Source organism: Aulonocara stuartgranti, assembly GCF_965226115.1.
Source record: "Aulonocara stuartgranti genome assembly, chromosome: 7".
NCBI classification, from domain to species: domain Eukaryota; kingdom Metazoa; phylum Chordata; class Actinopteri; order Cichliformes; family Cichlidae; genus Aulonocara; species Aulonocara stuartgranti.
This window is the reverse complement of record NC_138945.1, coordinates 65,134,918-65,154,371: the sequence shown is the minus strand read 5'-3', so window position 1 is coordinate 65,154,371 and position 19,454 is coordinate 65,134,918. Positions and strand designations below refer to the sequence as shown.

At 39.8% G+C, this 19,454-nt stretch overlaps 2 protein-coding genes across 2 annotated transcripts in view; one reads left to right on the top strand and one right to left on the bottom strand.

Annotated features, from left to right (window-relative positions):
• slc41a2a (solute carrier family 41 member 2a) overlaps window positions 1-4,481 on the bottom strand; it is a 30,521-nt gene extending 26,040 nt beyond the window's left edge. The window contains exons 1-3 of the mRNA XM_082539989.1: window positions 4,330-4,481; window positions 3,068-3,486; window positions 2,871-2,978 (exon numbers count right to left, since the gene is read on the bottom strand). Of these exons, the coding sequence (XP_082396115.1) occupies window positions 2,871-2,978; window positions 3,068-3,418 (459 nt within the window). The 5' untranslated portion in view covers window positions 3,419-3,486; window positions 4,330-4,481. The remainder of the gene's footprint in view (window positions 1-2,870; window positions 2,979-3,067; window positions 3,487-4,329) is intronic.
• A 74-nt stretch (window positions 4,482-4,555) lies between these two features.
• Window positions 4,556-19,454, top strand: part of washc4 (WASH complex subunit 4) — a 17,180-nt gene continuing 2,281 nt past the window's right edge. The window contains exons 1-32 of the mRNA XM_082539932.1: window positions 4,556-4,715; window positions 5,499-5,638; window positions 5,740-5,793; window positions 5,899-5,964; window positions 6,163-6,208; window positions 6,319-6,386; window positions 6,471-6,553; window positions 6,835-6,877; window positions 6,964-7,067; window positions 8,789-8,909; window positions 9,002-9,125; window positions 9,221-9,348; window positions 9,467-9,627; window positions 9,701-9,827; window positions 10,723-10,848; window positions 10,937-11,044; window positions 12,363-12,509; window positions 13,126-13,205; window positions 14,594-14,699; window positions 15,186-15,302; window positions 15,385-15,553; window positions 16,103-16,257; window positions 16,343-16,417; window positions 16,497-16,601; window positions 16,694-16,828; window positions 16,981-17,089; window positions 17,176-17,242; window positions 17,395-17,481; window positions 18,517-18,664; window positions 18,760-18,856; window positions 18,966-19,162; window positions 19,259-19,355. Coding sequence (XP_082396058.1) covers window positions 4,655-4,715; window positions 5,499-5,638; window positions 5,740-5,793; window positions 5,899-5,964; window positions 6,163-6,208; window positions 6,319-6,386; window positions 6,471-6,553; window positions 6,835-6,877; window positions 6,964-7,067; window positions 8,789-8,909; window positions 9,002-9,125; window positions 9,221-9,348; window positions 9,467-9,627; window positions 9,701-9,827; window positions 10,723-10,848; window positions 10,937-11,044; window positions 12,363-12,509; window positions 13,126-13,205; window positions 14,594-14,699; window positions 15,186-15,302; window positions 15,385-15,553; window positions 16,103-16,257; window positions 16,343-16,417; window positions 16,497-16,601; window positions 16,694-16,828; window positions 16,981-17,089; window positions 17,176-17,242; window positions 17,395-17,481; window positions 18,517-18,664; window positions 18,760-18,856; window positions 18,966-19,162; window positions 19,259-19,355 — 3,451 coding nt within the window. The 5' untranslated portion in view covers window positions 4,556-4,654. The remainder of the gene's footprint in view (window positions 4,716-5,498; window positions 5,639-5,739; window positions 5,794-5,898; window positions 5,965-6,162; window positions 6,209-6,318; window positions 6,387-6,470; window positions 6,554-6,834; window positions 6,878-6,963; window positions 7,068-8,788; window positions 8,910-9,001; window positions 9,126-9,220; window positions 9,349-9,466; window positions 9,628-9,700; window positions 9,828-10,722; window positions 10,849-10,936; window positions 11,045-12,362; window positions 12,510-13,125; window positions 13,206-14,593; window positions 14,700-15,185; window positions 15,303-15,384; window positions 15,554-16,102; window positions 16,258-16,342; window positions 16,418-16,496; window positions 16,602-16,693; window positions 16,829-16,980; window positions 17,090-17,175; window positions 17,243-17,394; window positions 17,482-18,516; window positions 18,665-18,759; window positions 18,857-18,965; window positions 19,163-19,258; window positions 19,356-19,454) is intronic.

The window sequence follows — 19,454 nt, the reverse complement described above, 5'->3', positions numbered from 1 at the left end:
CGGGACACCAGTTACAAACTGTGACGGGCAGGGCGGACCAAGCCTTTCAAACTAGCGGACACACGGAAAGAAGAAACACAGAAGACAACTGCCCCAAAAACTCTGTAACATAAAAATGAAACTAGATCTTATTGATTTACTGCAAAAGGACTCTAGAAGTAAAAGTTGCACGGCTTTTGTCTTGCAATCTAATCATTCAAATTAATGGGTAGTTTTGACAGTTTTTTGCTGCATTTTGACAGGTTTATGACTTATAGTTTGTAAACAAAAAAAAGGGGTCCAGATGGAGATTATTATTAGTTATGGATTACTTTGACAACACAAATTGTCCAAAGTTTTAGAAATTCCTAATTAGTAAGATTTGTGGTTAATTTTTTGCACTATAACTTATTTTCATAAAAGCCATAAAAATGTCAAGTAGGATTTATTACTTTTAACTGTAAGACTGGCACAACAGCCATTGTTTCTGATCCTACGAGCTGACCCTGACTATAAATCTGTCAAAGTAATGAAGACGGCCTATAAGGTCTGGGAATAATGCCCAGAAAGTTATGTTATGTTATTGGTTGTCATTTGCTTTGTGTTCTTTTCCTTCTCTGTTGTTGTAAAGTTTTGTTTTATTGTTTATATGACTGTTCAACAAACTCTGTTCTTTTCCAGAGGATCTTTTGGAGCGATTTGATTTTTAATTGGATCTTTAAAAAAATGAATCCACAAGTGACAGGTTTGATAAAGTTTATATACAAGATCCAACAGTTTCTCTCCAGCTAGCTTAAGTGTCTGGTTTTTCAAATACATACTAAGCCTTTAAACAACATATGTTTTTCCAGATCGTCTTTCCTGTGCATCTCTGTGCATTCTTGTGTGTCATAAAATGCAAGTTGCAGAGTCAAATGGAGACTGGAATCTTTATTGAGGCAATGCATCCAAGAGAGGCATCATTAATCTCTGCAGGGAAGGGCAACAGGAGAAGATGCAAACTGAAACTTTAAATAGATACAGGAGGTATTTATGAAGAGTAGAAAGGCTGGGATTAAAGAGCACACCTTAAACTATGTGTGATGATAACAAAAGAAGCAAAGCAAAGGACAAGGCACCAGATACAGAGGACTAACAAAATAATACAGGAAGTAAGTGAATGGAGAATCTACAGTCGTTGCTCTGAACACTGAAAAGTCAACTCTGCTAGGTTTTACAATGGGTGATTTGCACTACCGTAACTCTTCGACCAGTTGGGACTTAGGAGACATTTCAAATGGTTAGTGAAAGAGAAGACGAGGTTTACGAAACATTACATGTGCATCATTAGAATGCACGAGCCATGACGGTTCAATCACAGGTAAGAATTGATGACGCATGAAGCAGAGATGCGGGTGTGGAGAAGTGGCAATGCCTAAAAACATCTGGAACTTTGTAATATAAAAGGGACAATATATTAAAAAAACAGAGTGGTCTTAGGCTCAAAAAATGTTTTTGTACATATTTAGTATAGTTCATATTTAAAGCTGATGTTGTGTTACATTTGTTCATGTTGAATATCAGTTTCCACTTAACTATAAATCTGAAAAAACTGAGTCTATTTTGTGTTTTTTCCCACTTTAAACTGTTCCATTGTCATAACAATACAATAATGTAAAATGACTGTCAGATATTGAAAGCGGAGGTTATTCTGAAAAGTGCAAAAGCATTCGCTTATAGTATGATTTCTGACCCTTTTACAGCCAAAATTACCAAATAAGTCCAGGCTGCCTGTATGTATATTAAGGTATACATAGCAAGAAAAGGAAGCAGTTTACTATCAATTATTTACTATCTATTATAAAACACTACTCTTAAGCAGTGGTGTTTCAAAGACATCATTATGTTCTGACTTTATTGAGTTGCATTTTGGTAAAACCTATATGGATTTGGTAAAGTGATCAGAATAGGATTCCCTTAACTGGCAGTAATGTGTTTGAAAGTTCTACTGTGTGAAAAAAGATCTTGACTTTCTTTATTTATAACTTTATTATTTAAGTTTATTTCTGTTCATACTTTTAACTGTTGAAAATTATTCTGATAATTTAATCACCAAAACCAATCTGTGTGTGTGTGTGTGTGTGTGTGTGTGTGTGTGTGTGTGTGTGTGTGTGTGTGTGTGTGTGTGTGTGTGTGTTTGCATTATGCACTCGCTCCAGGGCACCGAAACACAGGGTAATGAATATCTTGGACTAATGCCCCCATATCCTCTGGCTTTTCAGCCCAAAAAAGAAAGACATGTAGCCATGTGTTGTTGCTATGGCCCCTTCTGCAGATAGAACAAAAGACAATACTTGATCCTGGCACGATGGCATTTCCCTTTGCCACCAGTTGACACTGATACTTGTGTCTCATGAACTAGCAAACATGTCTAGTCTGGTAGGGTCGTGCATGGGTTGAGGGGGTGGGGGTTTTAAATATCTACTACTGTAATATTAGTAACAGAAAGGGGAAAAAATGTGATTCTTGTGATTTGAAAAATGAATGTGCTCCAGTGTTACAGTGCAGATTGTGGATGTTAGGGAAAATGTTGCAAATAAATTTGGTAACAATTGAAAATGGTATTTTCTAAAAACAATGTGCAGTCAAATAAACATTTTTGGAGTATTGTTGGAATTTATTTGTCTCAGTATGATCCACATGTATGATTAAAAAAAAAGGGGGGGGGGGGGGGAATTATAATTGAGAATTTGGCTGTTGTCAGTATACCCTTCCATTGTATCATTTTTTTTTTACTAATCTTTAACTTTTTAAATCATAACTTTATTTAATAGAATGAATAGTGGTTGTCTTTATGTTTTTAAACTCAAGCTTGTAGTTTTTCAGTAAAATATGTAAAATTACACACTCACAGCAGTCGAGAGTCTTGAAGCCAGAGTCATTTCCAAGTTTCCCTTCATGCCTAAAACAGCTGGGACCAGAATTAAGATCTCTGTGATTTCTTGGAACACCTCCCAGCTCTGCCCAAAAAACATATAAATAAAATACATATTGCAAAATATTTATGTAAAGAAAACAATTTTAAACATTGCAGTGTTCTGTTCCTGACCTGAGCAATATCGAGCAGTATCCCGGCAGAAACTGTTCCAAGCCCAGCCAACAGAAATGGCACCAGAATCTGCACAACCATGGAACAGATGGACTCTTCGGGTGCACCTGAGACATTTGCATCTTTTGGTTGAGGGGATCTGGTGAGCCGTGACCTGCCATAAAGCTGATTTGGGAGCAAAAAATCTGTCTCGGTGTACTCCTCTGGCTCATAATAGATATTTTCATTAGAAGTAAAATGCTGTGAGTTTCCAGAGAACTGGGATAAAGATGTGTTGGATCTGTTTTGTTGGCTTGGGGAAACAGAATCACTGTGGGTCAGTTTTGTATCCTGTGACTCTTGGACAACCATGGTGCAAACTTTGGTTCAGCGATATGTTGCTCCAGCTGCTCCTACGCCAATGATTAGAAAAAGTTGATCTAAATAGGAAATAGAAAAACTTGTGTCATTGCCAAGTGTGCAACTTTCATATAGAGATAGAGAGAGGGTTTCTTGTACAAGCCTGTTTCAGAATCATCTGATTGCAAGGATTGCTTGAATTATCATTCTTCATGCCCGTTTCACATCAGTATCACTGAGGCTGCATTGTCTTGCAGAGACAGTGCTCTTTATTTGAAATTCCTTAGACATGACCAGGTACTAAACCACTGAGGTTGGCAGTTTATAAGATGGGAAATGGACAAAATGTGTTACTTTTTAGCTACTTTTTATCACAAGCTAAAATAAAAAATTACAGACTATGTCAGAATCGAATTCGTCCTTTTTTTTGTTTTGTTTTTTTATTTTGTTATTCTTCTTTTCAGTTGGGAATGTTAATATAACAAAAATACAGTATCTTATAATCACAAGACATCCAACATATAATAACAAAGATATACTTTTATTAAGATAAGAGTTTAAGCAGGTTCTAATTAACAAACCCTTAAATGATCAAAAACATACAAATATCTAACAGTACTAATCCAAATATAAATAATTTTGTTCTTAGTTTTTACGGTTATCAATGCGGACTCTTGTATTGCTGAACCCACCAGATACACTTAAAAAAGTGTATCCGGTTTGAAGATTAACATCAAATTGGTTAAGGACAGAAAAAAGGACTCCGTTGAGAATTTTGCACTGCTTACTTTTTCCTGGTGTTTCGCCATCTCTCCAGTACCTCTGATAACAAACTCCCTTGATAATGAAACATTTCTTGTTTTAATCTAAGACACTCCAGTCTCTTTTTTTCCAAGTTAAAAAACAATGAAAATGTGCCTTACCCTTTTCTTACACCATAAGTGAACAACAGGAGGGCATCTCTTCTGGCACACTGCTGCAGAGCGTGACTCTTCCTTGTGGTTTCTGTTAATGTCTGAATGGTGTGTTCAATCTCCAGTGTGGCAATATTCTAACAACCCATCACCACACACACCTATCTGTCTGTCTATCCTGAGTGTCAACTCATCTAGTGTTCCTTCCTCAGAGACTCAGTTTCCCATGAGCATTAGCGGCCTTTCGGAGAATCATGAGATCCATCATGGGATCGTGTAGTACTACTTTTTAGCAGCGCTGTGTTTTGGGTTTTCGCTTATTCATTCTAGCACCATGGCGGTGGAAATCATCTCACCCGACTGGGAGTTTGACCGTTTTGACGATGGTTCACAAAGTAAGTGCTCAATTGAGCCCTGACATGCAAAGAAAGACTGTGGCAGGCTAAAGTTTACTACTTTAGCATCAACCGCTAGCTCAAGTTGCTAGCTCGATGCGTTGCAGCTGGGCTTCGTATTAGTGAAAGAAACTGCACACTGCTGTTTAATTCCCAAAATGTATGTTTAGTAAATGCCATCAAAATAAAAGTAAGTATTTACTACCCCCGGAATAATTAAAACTGAAGGAGTAAATTAGTGGAATTAATAGCTAGCTGTAGCTGGCGAACGTAAATCGACGCAGTTTGTCACGTACAGCTGATCGATCTGACAGCTGGTTTTGACTGTGTAGTTAACGCCGTACTCTTTCGCTTACTCACATTTAATTTACTTGTTTGTTTTTTTCTTTAATGTTATGTTTAGGGCGAGAAAACTGCCCAGTGCTTTCCTGTGTTTATCTCCTTGTGACTTTCCTTCTCAGGCTCTCAAAATATTTATTTACGACAACCTGAACGAACGACCTATATGTGCCGTTACTCAACTACATTTATTGGAAAATGTAGGCATAGTGTAGATTTACGCATTTTAGGTTAAATTTAGAATCTATTGGGCATCTGAATCATGCTTTAAGTTTTAAATGACAGTTACAAGTGTCTCTTTCTTTAATGAAAATCTAGTAGTGCAAGAGCAGCATTGTTGCTTATAAAATGTTGTAAACTTGTAAAGGAAGGGCAGAAAATCAACCCATATTTTTTTTCTGGTTAGTAAAAGTCAGTAACGTTGTCAAACCTTCCTCCCAACAGAGATACACACAGAGGTTCAACTGAAGAACTACAGGAAGTTTCTGGAGGAGTACACCTCTCAGCTGAAGGGTATTGAAGAGGCTCTGGATGAGTCCATTGGAGATGTATGGGACTTTACTCTGGACCCCATCGCCCTTAAGGTAAAACCCCCAAATATACTGGCTTGGTTGAAAAGACTGACATTGCTTTTACACAGTTATAACTTGCGTAATTTCCTTCCTTATACTTTATGCCCTTTCAGCTTCTTCCCTATGAGCAGTCATCCTTATTAGAATTAATTAAAACTGACAATAAGGTAAGTAAAGACAAACAAATTAGTCATTTTTCATTTTCATATCCACAGAGTTGTTCTTTTTTTAAAAAACAAAACAAAAACAAATGTCACTTTGGTTGTGTGCAGGTCCTGAACAAAGTTATCACAGTTTATGCTGCTCTCTGTAGTGAAGTTAAGAAGCTTAAATATGAGGTAAGTGTGGTCAAACAGCTCAGTTACTTTGTGCATGGCTTATGATTATGTCATGTTTATATCGGCATGTCTGCATACTCTTGACTAAGGTGGAAGTAAAGCTACTGTTACTTTCAGCAATTTTAGTAGCTCTTTTTTTTTTTTTTTACTTTGTTTTCTTTAAGATATTAATTTAGCCTCGTTTTGTTGCTTTTCAAGGCAGAAACCAAATTCTACAATGGCCTATTGTACTATGGAGAAGGAGGTAATCTGTCAACTTTTACTGTTTCATGTTGTTTTTGTTCTAGGTTTGCCCTCTGTGATACACAGTGCTTATTAAGATTAAAAAAAGGCATGTGTGAATTTCTCTTACAGTGTCTGAAACCAGTGTTGTTGAGGGGGAGTCCCAGATTCAGATGGGCAGATTCATCTCATTCCTACAGGTGGGTAGTAACTGATTTCTGCCATAACCTTATTTACTGATGTCTGGAAGACAGAAATATTTATTTTCCTTTGTCCTTTCATAGGAGCTGTCCTGCTTTGTATCCAGATGTTATGAAGTGGTGGTCAGTATTGTGCATCAGCTGGCAGCACTCTACAACAGCAACAAGTATGAACCATGAATACATGACCATAATGTTACAGTCATTGCACTATTTTTGCAGGATTGCAGAGAGAGGTTGTGTGCACTTTATATTTAATGAAAGTCCTCAGCTACTCTGCAATGACAGTCTCATTGTATCCAACCTACCTCATATTAGATAAGTGGTTGTGAATGGCCTGACTTGGGTATTTGCTATAGCGAATGAAGCATGAGCTGGTTCCCAGGCTGTATTTTGCTCTGTCATGGTCAAACAGAATGTACTAAACTATCTTTCTTCTAAATTACAGGGGTGCAACAAAAATCATAGAATCCTCTGGTGTCCATTTCCAGGTAGGGTTCAAATTTTGTGAGACCTTTAGTATTTGCAGATGTTACTCAGTCATTTATACCATGTCTGCCCTGCTTTTCCTTTGCAGATAGTATACGAACACCTGGGAGAGTTGTTGGTGGTGCTGCTCACACTTGATGAGATTATGGAAAATCACAACACACTAAAAGACCACTGGAAGATGTATAAAAGGTAATTACCCAGTAAGCTATGATGGCATGTGACATACAGTGTAAAAGATGCAATGAAGCAGTTCCACATCTCTGGCCAGAAATCACCACATTCGGACAGGAAAGGGTATAGAATGCTATAAAAGCACATTTCTCTTGTGGTTTTTTTTGTTTGTTTTTATTTTAGTCTAAAAATAGGTAAACGAGTTAAGTTTCTGTAAAAACAAAAAACAGTTTGCATACATGATGCTGAGGAGCAGGCAGGACTCGCCAAACACAACAACCTCCATTCATGTATGTTGAGGTTTCTGTCCTTACCTTCACTCTAGAATGATCGCTGTTTTCCTCGTGTCACACAAGTGTCTCATTGCATAGTCATAGTTTATAAGCTACAGTTTAATGATCACTTGACCTGTTAAATAGTACACTGTAGACATGTGTTTTCATAAATATGAAGAGAATGTGACCTGTAATTATGAAAGTAAAGCAAAATATATCTGCCACAATACAGAACTGCATCCCAGTCTTTTGTTCACATAAGTACTGGGGTTTGATTTATTATTTGTAGGTTTTTCTTCCACACACTCACACAATCACACGTACATATATGTGCACTTACACTCAGTGGTAAATATATGCATCTGGTTTTGTTCCCTGCTTGGGTCGTGGAATCTATATATTCAGTTACAGACATGTAACTGAATATGGGGCAAATCTTATACTGGCCCCAAGATTTCTGGAGTTTGTTTTTTGCAAAGTGGCCTTCATATAGGCCAGCCCCTTAAGTGAAAACATATGTTAAAATCTACATACTTGTTGGAGTTAGCCGATGTTTTTCTTCCTTTTTCATGCGAGGAGTTCCCACGTATGTGTGGGAACACCTCGCACTAGATCTGAAAAGCATCTCTGTAGTCTTCCTCTTTTCCTCTGACCTGGTAACGCCATATTCAGCATTCTTTGTCCAGTGTAGTCATCTGCACGTCCAAACCGTCTCAGCCTTTTCACTTTGTCTTTACACTGCTCAACCTGAGCTGATATACTATACTTTTGATATACTCATTTCTAATCCTCCCCATTGTTAGAGTCAAATTGTTGAATGGCTGTAGCTCAGGTGGTAGAGCGGGTCACCTACTCACCGCAAGGTCGGTGGTTTGATCCCAGGCTCCTCCAGTCTACATGCCAAATATCCTTGGGCAAGATACTAACCCCATGTTTGCCTACTGGTGGTGGTCAGAGGGCCCGGTGGCGGCAGTGTCTGGCAGCCTCACCTCTGTCAGTGCTGCCCCAGGGCAGCTATGGCTACAGTGTAGCTTGCCATCACCAATGGGTGAATGACTGATTGTAGTGTAAAGCGCTTTGGGGTCCTTAGGAGCGCTTTACTTAGGGACTAAGTAAATTTGTTTAAGTAAATTTTATTTCTGTCACAGAAATAAAAGGCTGCAGAGGAAGCTGGTTCTTCGAAGTGTTCTGACACCGACGGCAGAAGGGCTGTTCTGAGATCCTTCCCTTGCTAGCATGTGAAAAACTGGTTGAGCTGTTCGTCTTGCTTCGTTAACAGGAATATGTTTCTGAAACAGCAGGGCCTGTGGAAGTGCAGACCCAACACCCATCCTGGTCACTCTCACTGAAAAACCCAAGCTCTACCTCTGTCTATGCCACCATCTCCAAACCATACATTATAGAAGGTCTCACGAGCATCTTGCAATCCTTCCTGTTCACTCTTGCTGTTTATCCCTTACACAGGTTACTGAAATCTGTGCACCATAACCCTGGGAAATTTTCCATTCCTGAAGACAAGCTGAAACCTTTTGAGAAGCTCTTGCTCAAGCTGGAGGGGCAACTGCTGGATGGCATGATACTCCAGGTGACTTTCCCTTAATTTATTATTATATTGGTGTTAAGTAGAGGTTTTTGGGAAGATAATATGATGAACATTATTCGTATGATCTGCAACAGGCCTGTGTCGAACAAAGATTTGATGATCCTGGGGAGGGAGTAGCAGTTTCCAAAAACAGTGCCTTTGCTGAGGAGTTTGCCTTCAACATTCGCACCATATTTGCAAGTGTTGAATCCAAAATTGGTCAGTTGTTTCTTCTTCCACAATAGACTAGTTTCCTTTAAGTTGTTCTTCAGAGCCGGACTTATTTCTGGTTGTGTTTCTTTTCTCTTTTTCAGGTGAACCTTCAGAAATTGACCAGAGAGACAAATATGCTGGTGTCTGTGGTCTCTTTGTGCTTCACTTTCACATTTTCAGGAGTGTTGACAAAAAGCTTTACAAGGCGCTGCTCGATGTCTGTAAAAAGGTGGATTTCTGTTCTTGGACTTTTTATTACTTGTTCAGTGGGAGTCCCTGCTCATTGTTTTCTTTGATCTGGCCTGAGAACTAAAAGTCTGCTCTTGTGTGTCAACATCTTCACTTAGGTTCCAGCAGTCACTCTGGTTGCAAACATCATCTGGTTTCCCGACACTTTCCTCACCAATAAGGTCCCTGCTGCAGCTAAACTGATGGATAGGAAGAGTCTACAGGCCATCAAAGCACAGAGAGACACATACCTGCAACAAAGAGCGCAGACATTAACAAAGTGAGTAAAGCTGAATGTCAGCCACATTTATTAAATATAAAGTGAAGTATCTAAACATATTGTTTGTGTTCAGGGACATTCAGTCCTACTATCTGTTTGTTACTTCTTGGATGATGAAGATGGAGTCCATCTTGTACAAAGAACAAAAAAGTGAGAAGTTGCAAGAGGACCTTAACAGCAGGTGTAATGTGTTTGTACAGGTGAGTAGTGTGTTGGGTTTATCTAGGCACAAACCCCGCTGGAACACAAGACACTCAACTGCATGACAAGACAAGACAAGAAGGCGCTCTCCGTGTTTAGTGGCTTGCGAGGGAAGTCAGCCAAAGTTGAGGAAAAGATTCCTTCACCCGAACTCAGCCAACTTCGACTGATTCCTTCGCTACAGCTCTTTTTATTGTCAGCGAGCAATCATTCATGAATATGCAATTACAAATACATGTGACATTCTTAAGCAGGTGTGTGTGTGTGTGTGTGTGTGTGTGTGTGTGTGTGTGTGTGTGTGTGTGTGTAATCACTATAAATTGACATATGGCCTTTCAATGAACTTAAACTGTGTGTATGAGGTATGCAGGAAAGCAGAAGTAAGCGTCTCGCTAAATGATAGGAACAGGAACTTGCAACAGGTCATGTCTCAGACGAACATTTAAAGGTGTGAAGTCTTGCACTCTTAACAAACAGAACAATCTAGTTCCTAAAGCTATAATGGAAATTATAACATCGAGGCTGCTTCCTCTCATCTCATGGTACACGAGTGCACACAGAATCTTATCAGACCTAATAAGGATATGATTTTTATCAGCATACAGATGATTATATATTTCTAAGCATAAATGATTGTGTTCCTAAGCACAAATGACAATATAAAAAATATCAATTCCAACAAATGACTTTTTATTTTGTATAATCTCTGAATGCATGAATGATTTTTTTCTTTCTTTTTTTTACATTGAGTATCTTCTCACCGCAGAAGTAACTTTATTGATTTGTCGTCTTCAGTTAGATAAATCTACTTCCTGTTTCATTTCATAAAGTTGTGTGGAGCACTACATTCATGTTTGACCCGTTATTTAGCAAAGTGTTGTGTTTCATTTATAGGGTATTCTGTATGCTTACACCGTCAGTACCATTATCAAGACGACCATGAACATGTACGTGTCGATGCAGCGGCCCATGACCAAGACATCGGTCAAAGCTCTCTGTCGACTAGTTGAGTTACTCAAGGTGTGTGTGTGTGTTTGAGTGTTGCCCCTCTGTTTAAATACCTGTTGCATTGAGAAAAATAATGAATGTCATGTGACTCTCCTCTCAGGCTGTGGAGCACACGTTTCACAGACGCTCTATGGTTGTTGCTGACTCCGTTTCTCACATCACTCAGCAGCTGCAGGCGCTGGCGCTCAGTGCCATCAGCATTGCCAAGGTAAACGAAACAAGCAATAAATCCTGTCAATGTTGCCTTAAGGCAACTGTTGTTGTAATTTGGCACTATATAAATAAAATTTATGAGTTGAATTGATGATTACAGTTATGTTACCATTTCCACTACGTTTTCTGTCAAGGTTGCTCAGAGTTGAATTTCATAAACGTTTTTTTTAGAGATGAAGCTTGAGCAAAGAAGAACCCTGTCAGGGGTAGACATTTGTTCAAACACAAGTAAGAGAAATAAGACACTGCAGACCGACTCAGAGAGTATTAGAATACGTGCGCACGGGTGAATGTCTCTGGGAAGACACACACACAGAGTGCAGGCTCGGTTGCTTTATTTATAGTGAAAGTAAGTTTACATAGTACTTCGGGCATTATCTCAGCTTATCTGACCTTGCACACATACACTGAAAATAACAATGCAGAAGTATATCATGCTTATCTGACATCACACACTGAGGTAAGGAATGCATTATGTTCTCTTTAACAATAAGCTTGGTTATGTGAAAATATATGAACACACAAAATATAAGGCACACTTGATTATATTGTATTATAGAGATTTGGTTATATTGTATAATGTAGAAAATCTCTTGACAAACCCCTTAGATTTCAGTACAGATGTGGGTTGCTGTCTTTAAAATGGTTATGATGGAACATTTCTAGTTTATTCTTTATTTGGGTTCAGGTGCTTAAAATTTCCATTGTAGAAGTTTTATGTAGCTTCATCTCTAGGTTGAATGACAGGCGTGCAAATATGACCTGATATAGCCTGCTTAACTTTGTTATCTGGTGACTGTTAGGGCATAGAAGGAGGAAACTCCCAGAAAGACCAGTGCCAGGTGCTTCCTGCAACATAGGGTGTAGGAGTTTGCTTCCTGCCCAGGTATTGCACAGCAACAGCATGGTGGGGGGGAGACAAGAAACTGCGGAAAGAAGTTCTTACAGGGTGTGTGTGTGTGTGTGTGTGTGTGTGTGTGTGTGTGTGTGTGTGTGTGTGTGTGATATTATAAAAGGGTTGCTGCAACGTCTTAAGGGCAGAGCTCTCATGACTGTATAACTGTGAATGCAGAAATAAAAGGCTTCCCTACAGCTGATCGCATTGCAAACTTTATTAACAGAAAATTCCATGACATGGTAAAACTGACATTAGTGCAGATGTGCTCTTTGAATGCGTTTTCTGAATGGTGTACCATTATTGTAGGGTCTACCTTACAGTATAAAGAGTTTTGAGGCAACTGTTGTTGTGATTTTGTGCTGTATAAATAACATTGAATTGAAGCATTTAATAAAAATGTCTTCTCTCCCTCAAGAAAAGGGTGATCTCTGACAAGAAGTACAGTGAGCAGCGGTTGGATGTGCTGTCCTCTTTGGTGCTGGCAGAAAATGCTTTGAGTGGTCCCAGCACAAAGGAGCGACGCCTTGTGGTGTCTCTGGCTCTCTGCGTCGGCACTCAGCTGGTAAGTCAGGAGGAGACTTCATTTTATACACAAACCGTCAATAGAAAATTGTACTTAGTAGTCAGTATAATCTTTTAATAATATAAGTTTACATATGGTAGTGATAGGATGTGCGATCCTTAATAGTCTGCAAAAGCTTTGCGTGCATTCCAGAGTGCTCTGGCATTCACACCCACATCCTAGGAGCGTGGGAAAGGTCGTACCTTGTCTTATTGTTTTACGGTAGGATTAACGTAGCTATGTCGGTTTTAGTCTAAGTGCCTTTTTTACATATAGATGAACTATTGGATTTTCCAGACCAGCAGGTTTAAGGGAAGTCGTTTATGGGGTCACACTCTGACACACGCACACACACATACATATACACCTCCACATTCCAATGTAAGGAACAAACACCCACTGATGTATAAATAAAGACCAGGGCAGTCTCTCAGTGCGAGTCTTTGAGCCTCACTCTTGTGTGTGAGCTCTGGTGGCTGCCCTTGCTAGCAAGAAAACTGTGTTTCTCCTCTCTGATTCTCAGCTGAAGATGTGTTTTAGAATACATCTCTTGACAGAAACAATTTTTCCTTCGTATTTTCTTTTCTTCTTCATTGTCATCTTAATTTTATTCCAGAAAACTTTCAAGGATGAGGAGCTTCTTCCGCTGCAGCTTGTACTGAAGAAGCTGGATCTGATTAGTGAGCTAAGTGAAAGGTGAGACCTTTTCCCTCTTTTGTCATGCGCCACAGTGCAGGACACTGTTTGGGGGATGGATGGAACCAGCCTTAAGTTGAAATGACACTGTGGAGATCAGGGAAATTATTTTGCTGCTATTGTTAATGGTCATCGTCATTACCATTGCATTAATAATATAATCTACAGCATTGATATTGCATTCAGATGTTTAAACAGTGTGTGTCTTTCAGAAAGACTAAGTTGCAGGCTGACAGGAAATTGCAGGTTTGCAGAGTGTGCCTTTTGCAGAAGTGAAACTAAAAGCAGAGTCTAAGTGCAGGTTATTCTGAGGATTACACGTGAGGATGAGCCTCTGTTCTGGTGAAAGGTCAGAAGTGCAACGGGTGAGATGAGAGAGCATTTAAGGACGAGACACACATACAGTTAGTGGGATCATTTATAGGTGAGAGGTTAGTCATGTTTGTTTGCAACTGCGAAATTGTCTCTGCAAAAGAGGAACAGTTTCTTGCAGGATGTGGGTCTGGTGTTCCAGACGAGAAGTGAAAGTCAAAAGGTTGACAGGAAACATCTGAGATAGAGACAATGTTCCTTTTTAAACTGTGTTAAAAGTCACTGTGGTCTTGGAACCTATGCATATATTGTATCTGATGACGCATGAGGGGGCGTCATTAAATTCAAACCCTGATGGTATAAAATATCTGCTTATGCTTTGATTAGTCGGAGATCAGCGCTGTCTGCGAACGGAGCTGGTCCCCCCACGCGTGTATTTCATTAAAATCAATTGTTTGACCAAGCTCTTCTGGACCATGGTTGTTTGTACTCTCCTTCCTCAATTTTGAACCTTAACAACACACAATTGTAAACTCATAACAATAAAAAAAGAAGAACTAGAGCAGGTTGACAAAGTGGGGGGGAAAAAAATGACGATCAAAAAAATCAAAGCAGCCTTTTATAATTAGAAGTGGTTGGAATAAACCACTCTAGTGGTCTACTCTATTCACTACAGCATACTTCGTGCCAGTGTGTGTGTCTAGTGCTTTGCTGAAAACAGTGCAAGTGTCTACACACAGCAGGACATACTTATAGAGGTCCAGTACCACGTGTCGGAAGGACAGAAGAATCCAAAATGCACCATTTAGAACTCTCATGTGTCTCATGCCACTAATCTAAAGCCAACAAACACATCCATTCAGACACTGATCCAAATGTTCAGCACAAGCACATGCTGGCAGGTGACTCACTGATTATTTGTTGAAGCTCACAGCCATCTGGCATCTCGGTGAAGTTTCCATTAGATGGTGTGGAAATATTTGGCGCAGATGGGACTGATTCAGTCTTATCTTTCACCTACCTTAAGATTATCCCTGCATGCTAAAATATTCAACAAAGTGTTCTTTGTTCCTCAGGGTCAAGCTTCAGTGTGACTGCAGTTTCCTGTACTGGCACCGAGCTGTGTTTCCCATCTATCTAGATGATGTATATGACAACGCCGTAGACGCAGCACGAATACATGTAAGCAGACAGACCTGTGATGAACATGACACAGTGAAACTCTGAAACATTGTGGTGTAACTCAAAAACAGTTGAGGAAATCTCTAGAAAATGTACAAAGACACTTTACAAGTCCTTGGCCCTCAACTACAGCAACATCTGCTTTCATTGCACCTTTATAAGGGCTGTTTATCACACAGGACTGAGTGCAGTGTTCACTGGGTCAGATTGACCCTGGCAAAACACATTATTCTTTCCCCGCTAATTTCTTAACTCACACTTGTTGAGTAGAGTACACACATACCAGCAGAAAGTAAGAGGTGTAACCATACACAAGATAGAAATGTATGAGTAATAGGTTACATATTGCTTCACATCATATTCACTACACAATACTTCGTGCTAGTGTGTGTATTTTTTGTCTTTATTTTAGTGAGGTTTTGAGTGTTATCTCATTTTTGGCTATTCTGCTGTTCTGTCCATCTGCACGGTGATTGGCGTGAGCAGTACATGTTCAGTGCACTAAGGGACAGTGTGCTGTCTATGATGCACTCCAAACACATGGAGTCATGTGACCAGCTGCTGGAGAGCTACGACAAGGAGATCATGGACGTGTTCAAGGAGGTGAGAGCGTGCTCTGAACAGGCTTCTTTCGTGGCTATTTTAAGGCTTTTATTTGTTAAGATTCTTTCTTCCTGTGTTGTAGCACCTGCTCGACAAGCTGTGTAAGGAGATTGAGAAGGACCTGCGTCTCTCTGTTCACACGCACCTGAAGCTTGATGACAGGAACCCTTTTAAAGTTGGCATGAAGGATCTGGCCCACTTCTTCTCCCTCAAGCCCATTCGATTCTTCAATCGTTTCATTCATATCAAAGGTGCAAAAGAACTTTTCATACGTCTGTGCCCTCAAACCATGTTTACTCCTGTTTTTTGCTTTTAGTTTTAGCCATGGGAAACGCTTAATGTTTTTTTGTGGGTGGGGACACTTTAAAGAATATATTTTTAGTCACCTGTATGGTTATTTGTGAAGACATCTGTTATTTTTCTAAAGTCATTTGAATTTTTAAAAAGTGTCCTATCATTTTTATTCTTTTCATTATTTTTTTAATGTAAGGTGTGCGTTTGATTTGCACTCTCAAATTTTTAATAGTACAGTGACTTCTTATGCACCAACAACATGAACTAAACTCTTGTCTTGTGCCATTCTGTGCTGTAGCACACACACGTTTTTTGCATTGCAGAAAAGCACAATACAAACATCCCTTTTTGCTCTCTGAAGGTTGCTGCTATTGCTTTCTGGTGACTTAGTCCCAAGTTATAGTAAATATAAAAAGGTCCTCCATAAGTGATTTGTTCTTTGCATGAATGTTTCTTTAACAGTAAACCGTTTACTGCAATACTGTAAGGTTTTTAATGTGCTACAGCCTATGTGACGCACTACCTGGATAAAACGTTCTACAACCTGACGACTGTCGCTCTGCATGACTGGGCCACCTACAGTGAGATGAGAAACCTTGCTACACAGCGCTATGGACTCACAATGACAGAGGCTCATCTGCCCAGCCAGACGCTAGAGCAGGTCTGTTTGGTTACACCTCCTCCCTCATGAGCAGAGGTGGAGATTTACATAGACAAATTAACTAAATCCTCCTTGTTCTCACCAGGGTTTGGATGTTTTGGAGATCATGAGGAACATTCATGTTTTTGTCTCACGATACCTTTATAACCTCAACAACCAGGTCAGAGTCCATACGGATTTTTCTCCCATTGAATCGCAAAGTGTTGCTGCCTCTGCAGTTATAATTGTTTTTGTGACAGATCTTCATTGAGAAGGCAAGCAACAACAAGCACTTGAACACCATCAACATCCGTCACATCGCCAACTCCATCCGAACACACGGTACAGGAATCATGAACACCACTGTGAGTTTCCAGCAGAAAACAACAGCATGTGTTTTGACATTCTCATATGTGGATGTAAGGCCTGTTTTATATTTCCTCTATTCTTCCGTCAGGTGAATTTCACCTACCAGTTTCTGCAAAAGAAGTTTTACATCTTCAGTCAGTTTATGTACGACGAACACATCAAGTCCAGACTCATCAAAGACATACGTTTCTTCAGAGAAACAAAGGACCAGTCTGATCAGAAGGTGCAGTCTTCTCTGTCTTTCCATTTTCAGTCATTTTAAGTGAACAGAAGTTTGGCAGAGGGGGAAGACCCTGGAGCCAGGGAGTAAAAGTAGAGCTGTCATTGCTCGGGCTAAGCTGTCACAGTACCATATGTCTTGTCTTGTTGTTACAGTATCCGTTTGAGCGAGCAGAGAAGTTTAACCGTGGCATCAGGAAACTGGGCATCACTCCTGATGGACAGAGCTACCTGGACCAGTTTAGACAGCTGATCAGCCAGATCGGTGAGGATGCTTTTATTGGTTTCTGGTATTAAACATTAAACTGCAGTTGCATGCAAAGACAACACAATTTCACACTGTTCTTTCAGGTAACGCCATGGGCTATGTACGTATGATCCGTTCTGGAGGCCTTCATTGTTGCAGCAGCGCAATCAGGTATAATAAAAGGAATTTGAGTGAAAGTTTATATGGCTTCAGTTAGAAGGAATTACTGATATATTGTGTAAACGTGAGGTTAAATGTGATTTTACATCAGAAACATTTTTATCTTGCTATTGGAAACATTTTCTTTTTCATTATTGCTTCAGATTTGTCCCAGATCTGGAGGATATAGTCAACTTTGAGGAGCTGGTGAAAGAAGAGGGACTGTCAGAGGAGACCCAAAAGGCTGCTGGGTGAGTTATCTGTAAAAAGTCAGTCAGTCGCTTCTTGTGTGTCACTGTTTGCTGAGCAGGCCCTTTATTTTGGAAGGACGGTGCATCAATGAATTTTAAGTCATATGTCAGCTTCAGAGTGTAATCCAACAATCCTGCACCTAGCAGTTAGTGTTGTGTGCATTGCTGTTATTGTACCAGCAGGGGGCACCAAAGATAGGAAAAAGATAACTGAAGTGCTTCCCACATTGTTTTCAGTTTATCATTTAAATTCTAAAAGAAAAGGGAAAGGTTTGATGTTGATAAATTACAACTCTAAATTATAGCAAAAGAGTATGATTGTTGGAGTGATATTTTATGATTGTCAATTGTACTTAGAAACATATAATCGATTGCATAGTGATACAATGTCTGATCCTTAGTAGTCTGCAAAGAGTCTGTGTGCGTTCCAGAGTGCTCTGGCGTACCACACACATCCTAAGGTCATGAGAGAGGTCGTACCTTCTCTTTCTGAGACATAGTATGGGAGGACACCTGCTCTGTATCTGTTTGAGTACAAGGGCCCTTTGTTTAGGTGGACCGCTGGACTCCTGGCGCCAGCTTTGGGGAGTCGTTCTTGGGGTCATATTTTAAACCCCCCCCACACACACACACACACACACACACACACAGACTGGTACTCTTTGTTCACATGCATGCCTGTTTAAGATGTCATATGTTAATGAAACCATGCAATGATGATTTGTAATGATGGAAAAAATGTAAAGGAAATAAATCACATCACATCCCGGCCAAACACCGGAGTGATCTCTGCCGATGGCCACCGCCGTATTGCAATGTTACATAAAAGTTATATGTAACATTGTTATATATAATCACAATTGAATTGAAATGAACACATACTGTATTTTTCCCATATAGTTTCATATATTATCTACTGTGGGGGTAATAAATTCAAGTTTCACCCTGCACTTTTCCAAAATATGTATTCCTTCAATGTAATTCCTTCTTTGCTGTCATTTATTTGCTTTCTATTATGATTATTATGCTTCACAGCATCCTGGACTCTGTTTTGGGAGATCTGACCAGCAACTCTGCCGAGGGGACGGAGTACTTCAAGATGCTGGTGGCCGTGTTTGCGCCTGAGTTTCGCAGTGCAAAGAACATGCACCTGAGGAACTTCTACATGATTGTACCACCGCTGGTCAGTGCTGATGCTGTTTTGCTACATGTCATGTTCTCTTCACTTGAAATCAGTTTGTACTTACTTACATTTATTGCAACAAATCTCACTCCTAGACGGTGAATTTTGTGGAGCACTCCATCAGCTGCAAAGAGAAACTCAACAAGAAAAACAAATCTGGAGCTGCTTTTACAGACGACGGCTTTGCAATGGGTGAGCAGACAAACCTGATAATACACACGGACATCCTTAATCCTTTCTTCTGTACTGGCCTTGGACGTACTCTCCTCTTTTTCTGTCCCCTCTCTGCCTCCTCTCTCAGGTGTGGCGTACATTCTGAAGCTACTGGACCAGTATCTAGAGTTTGACTCTTTGCACTGGTTCCAGTCTGTCAGAGACAAGTACAAGAAAGAGATGAATGCAGTGGTGAAAGAGCAGAGCGTTCAGTCTGCCAACCAGGATGAAAAGTTGCTGCAAACCATGAATCTCACCCAGAAGAGGCTGGACGTGTACCTCCAGGTACATTTTGGTTTCAAGAAGTTTAACTGCTGGTTGGCGTGGTTGTGAGCCTGGCACTGAGATGTGTTTCTGAACTGTTTTCCCTTTTCATTTCAGGAGTTTGAGCTTCTCTACTTCTCTTTAAGCAGCGCCCGGATCTTCTTCAGAGCTGACAAGACAGCAGCTGAGGAAACTCAGGAGAAGAAAGATAAAGGTTAGCAGTTTGTGGGGTTCTTAATAAAGTCCTTTAATTATGCAAAACCACTGGCACACTCCCACCGTCATGTATGCTTTTTGTAGATAATTTTTCAAG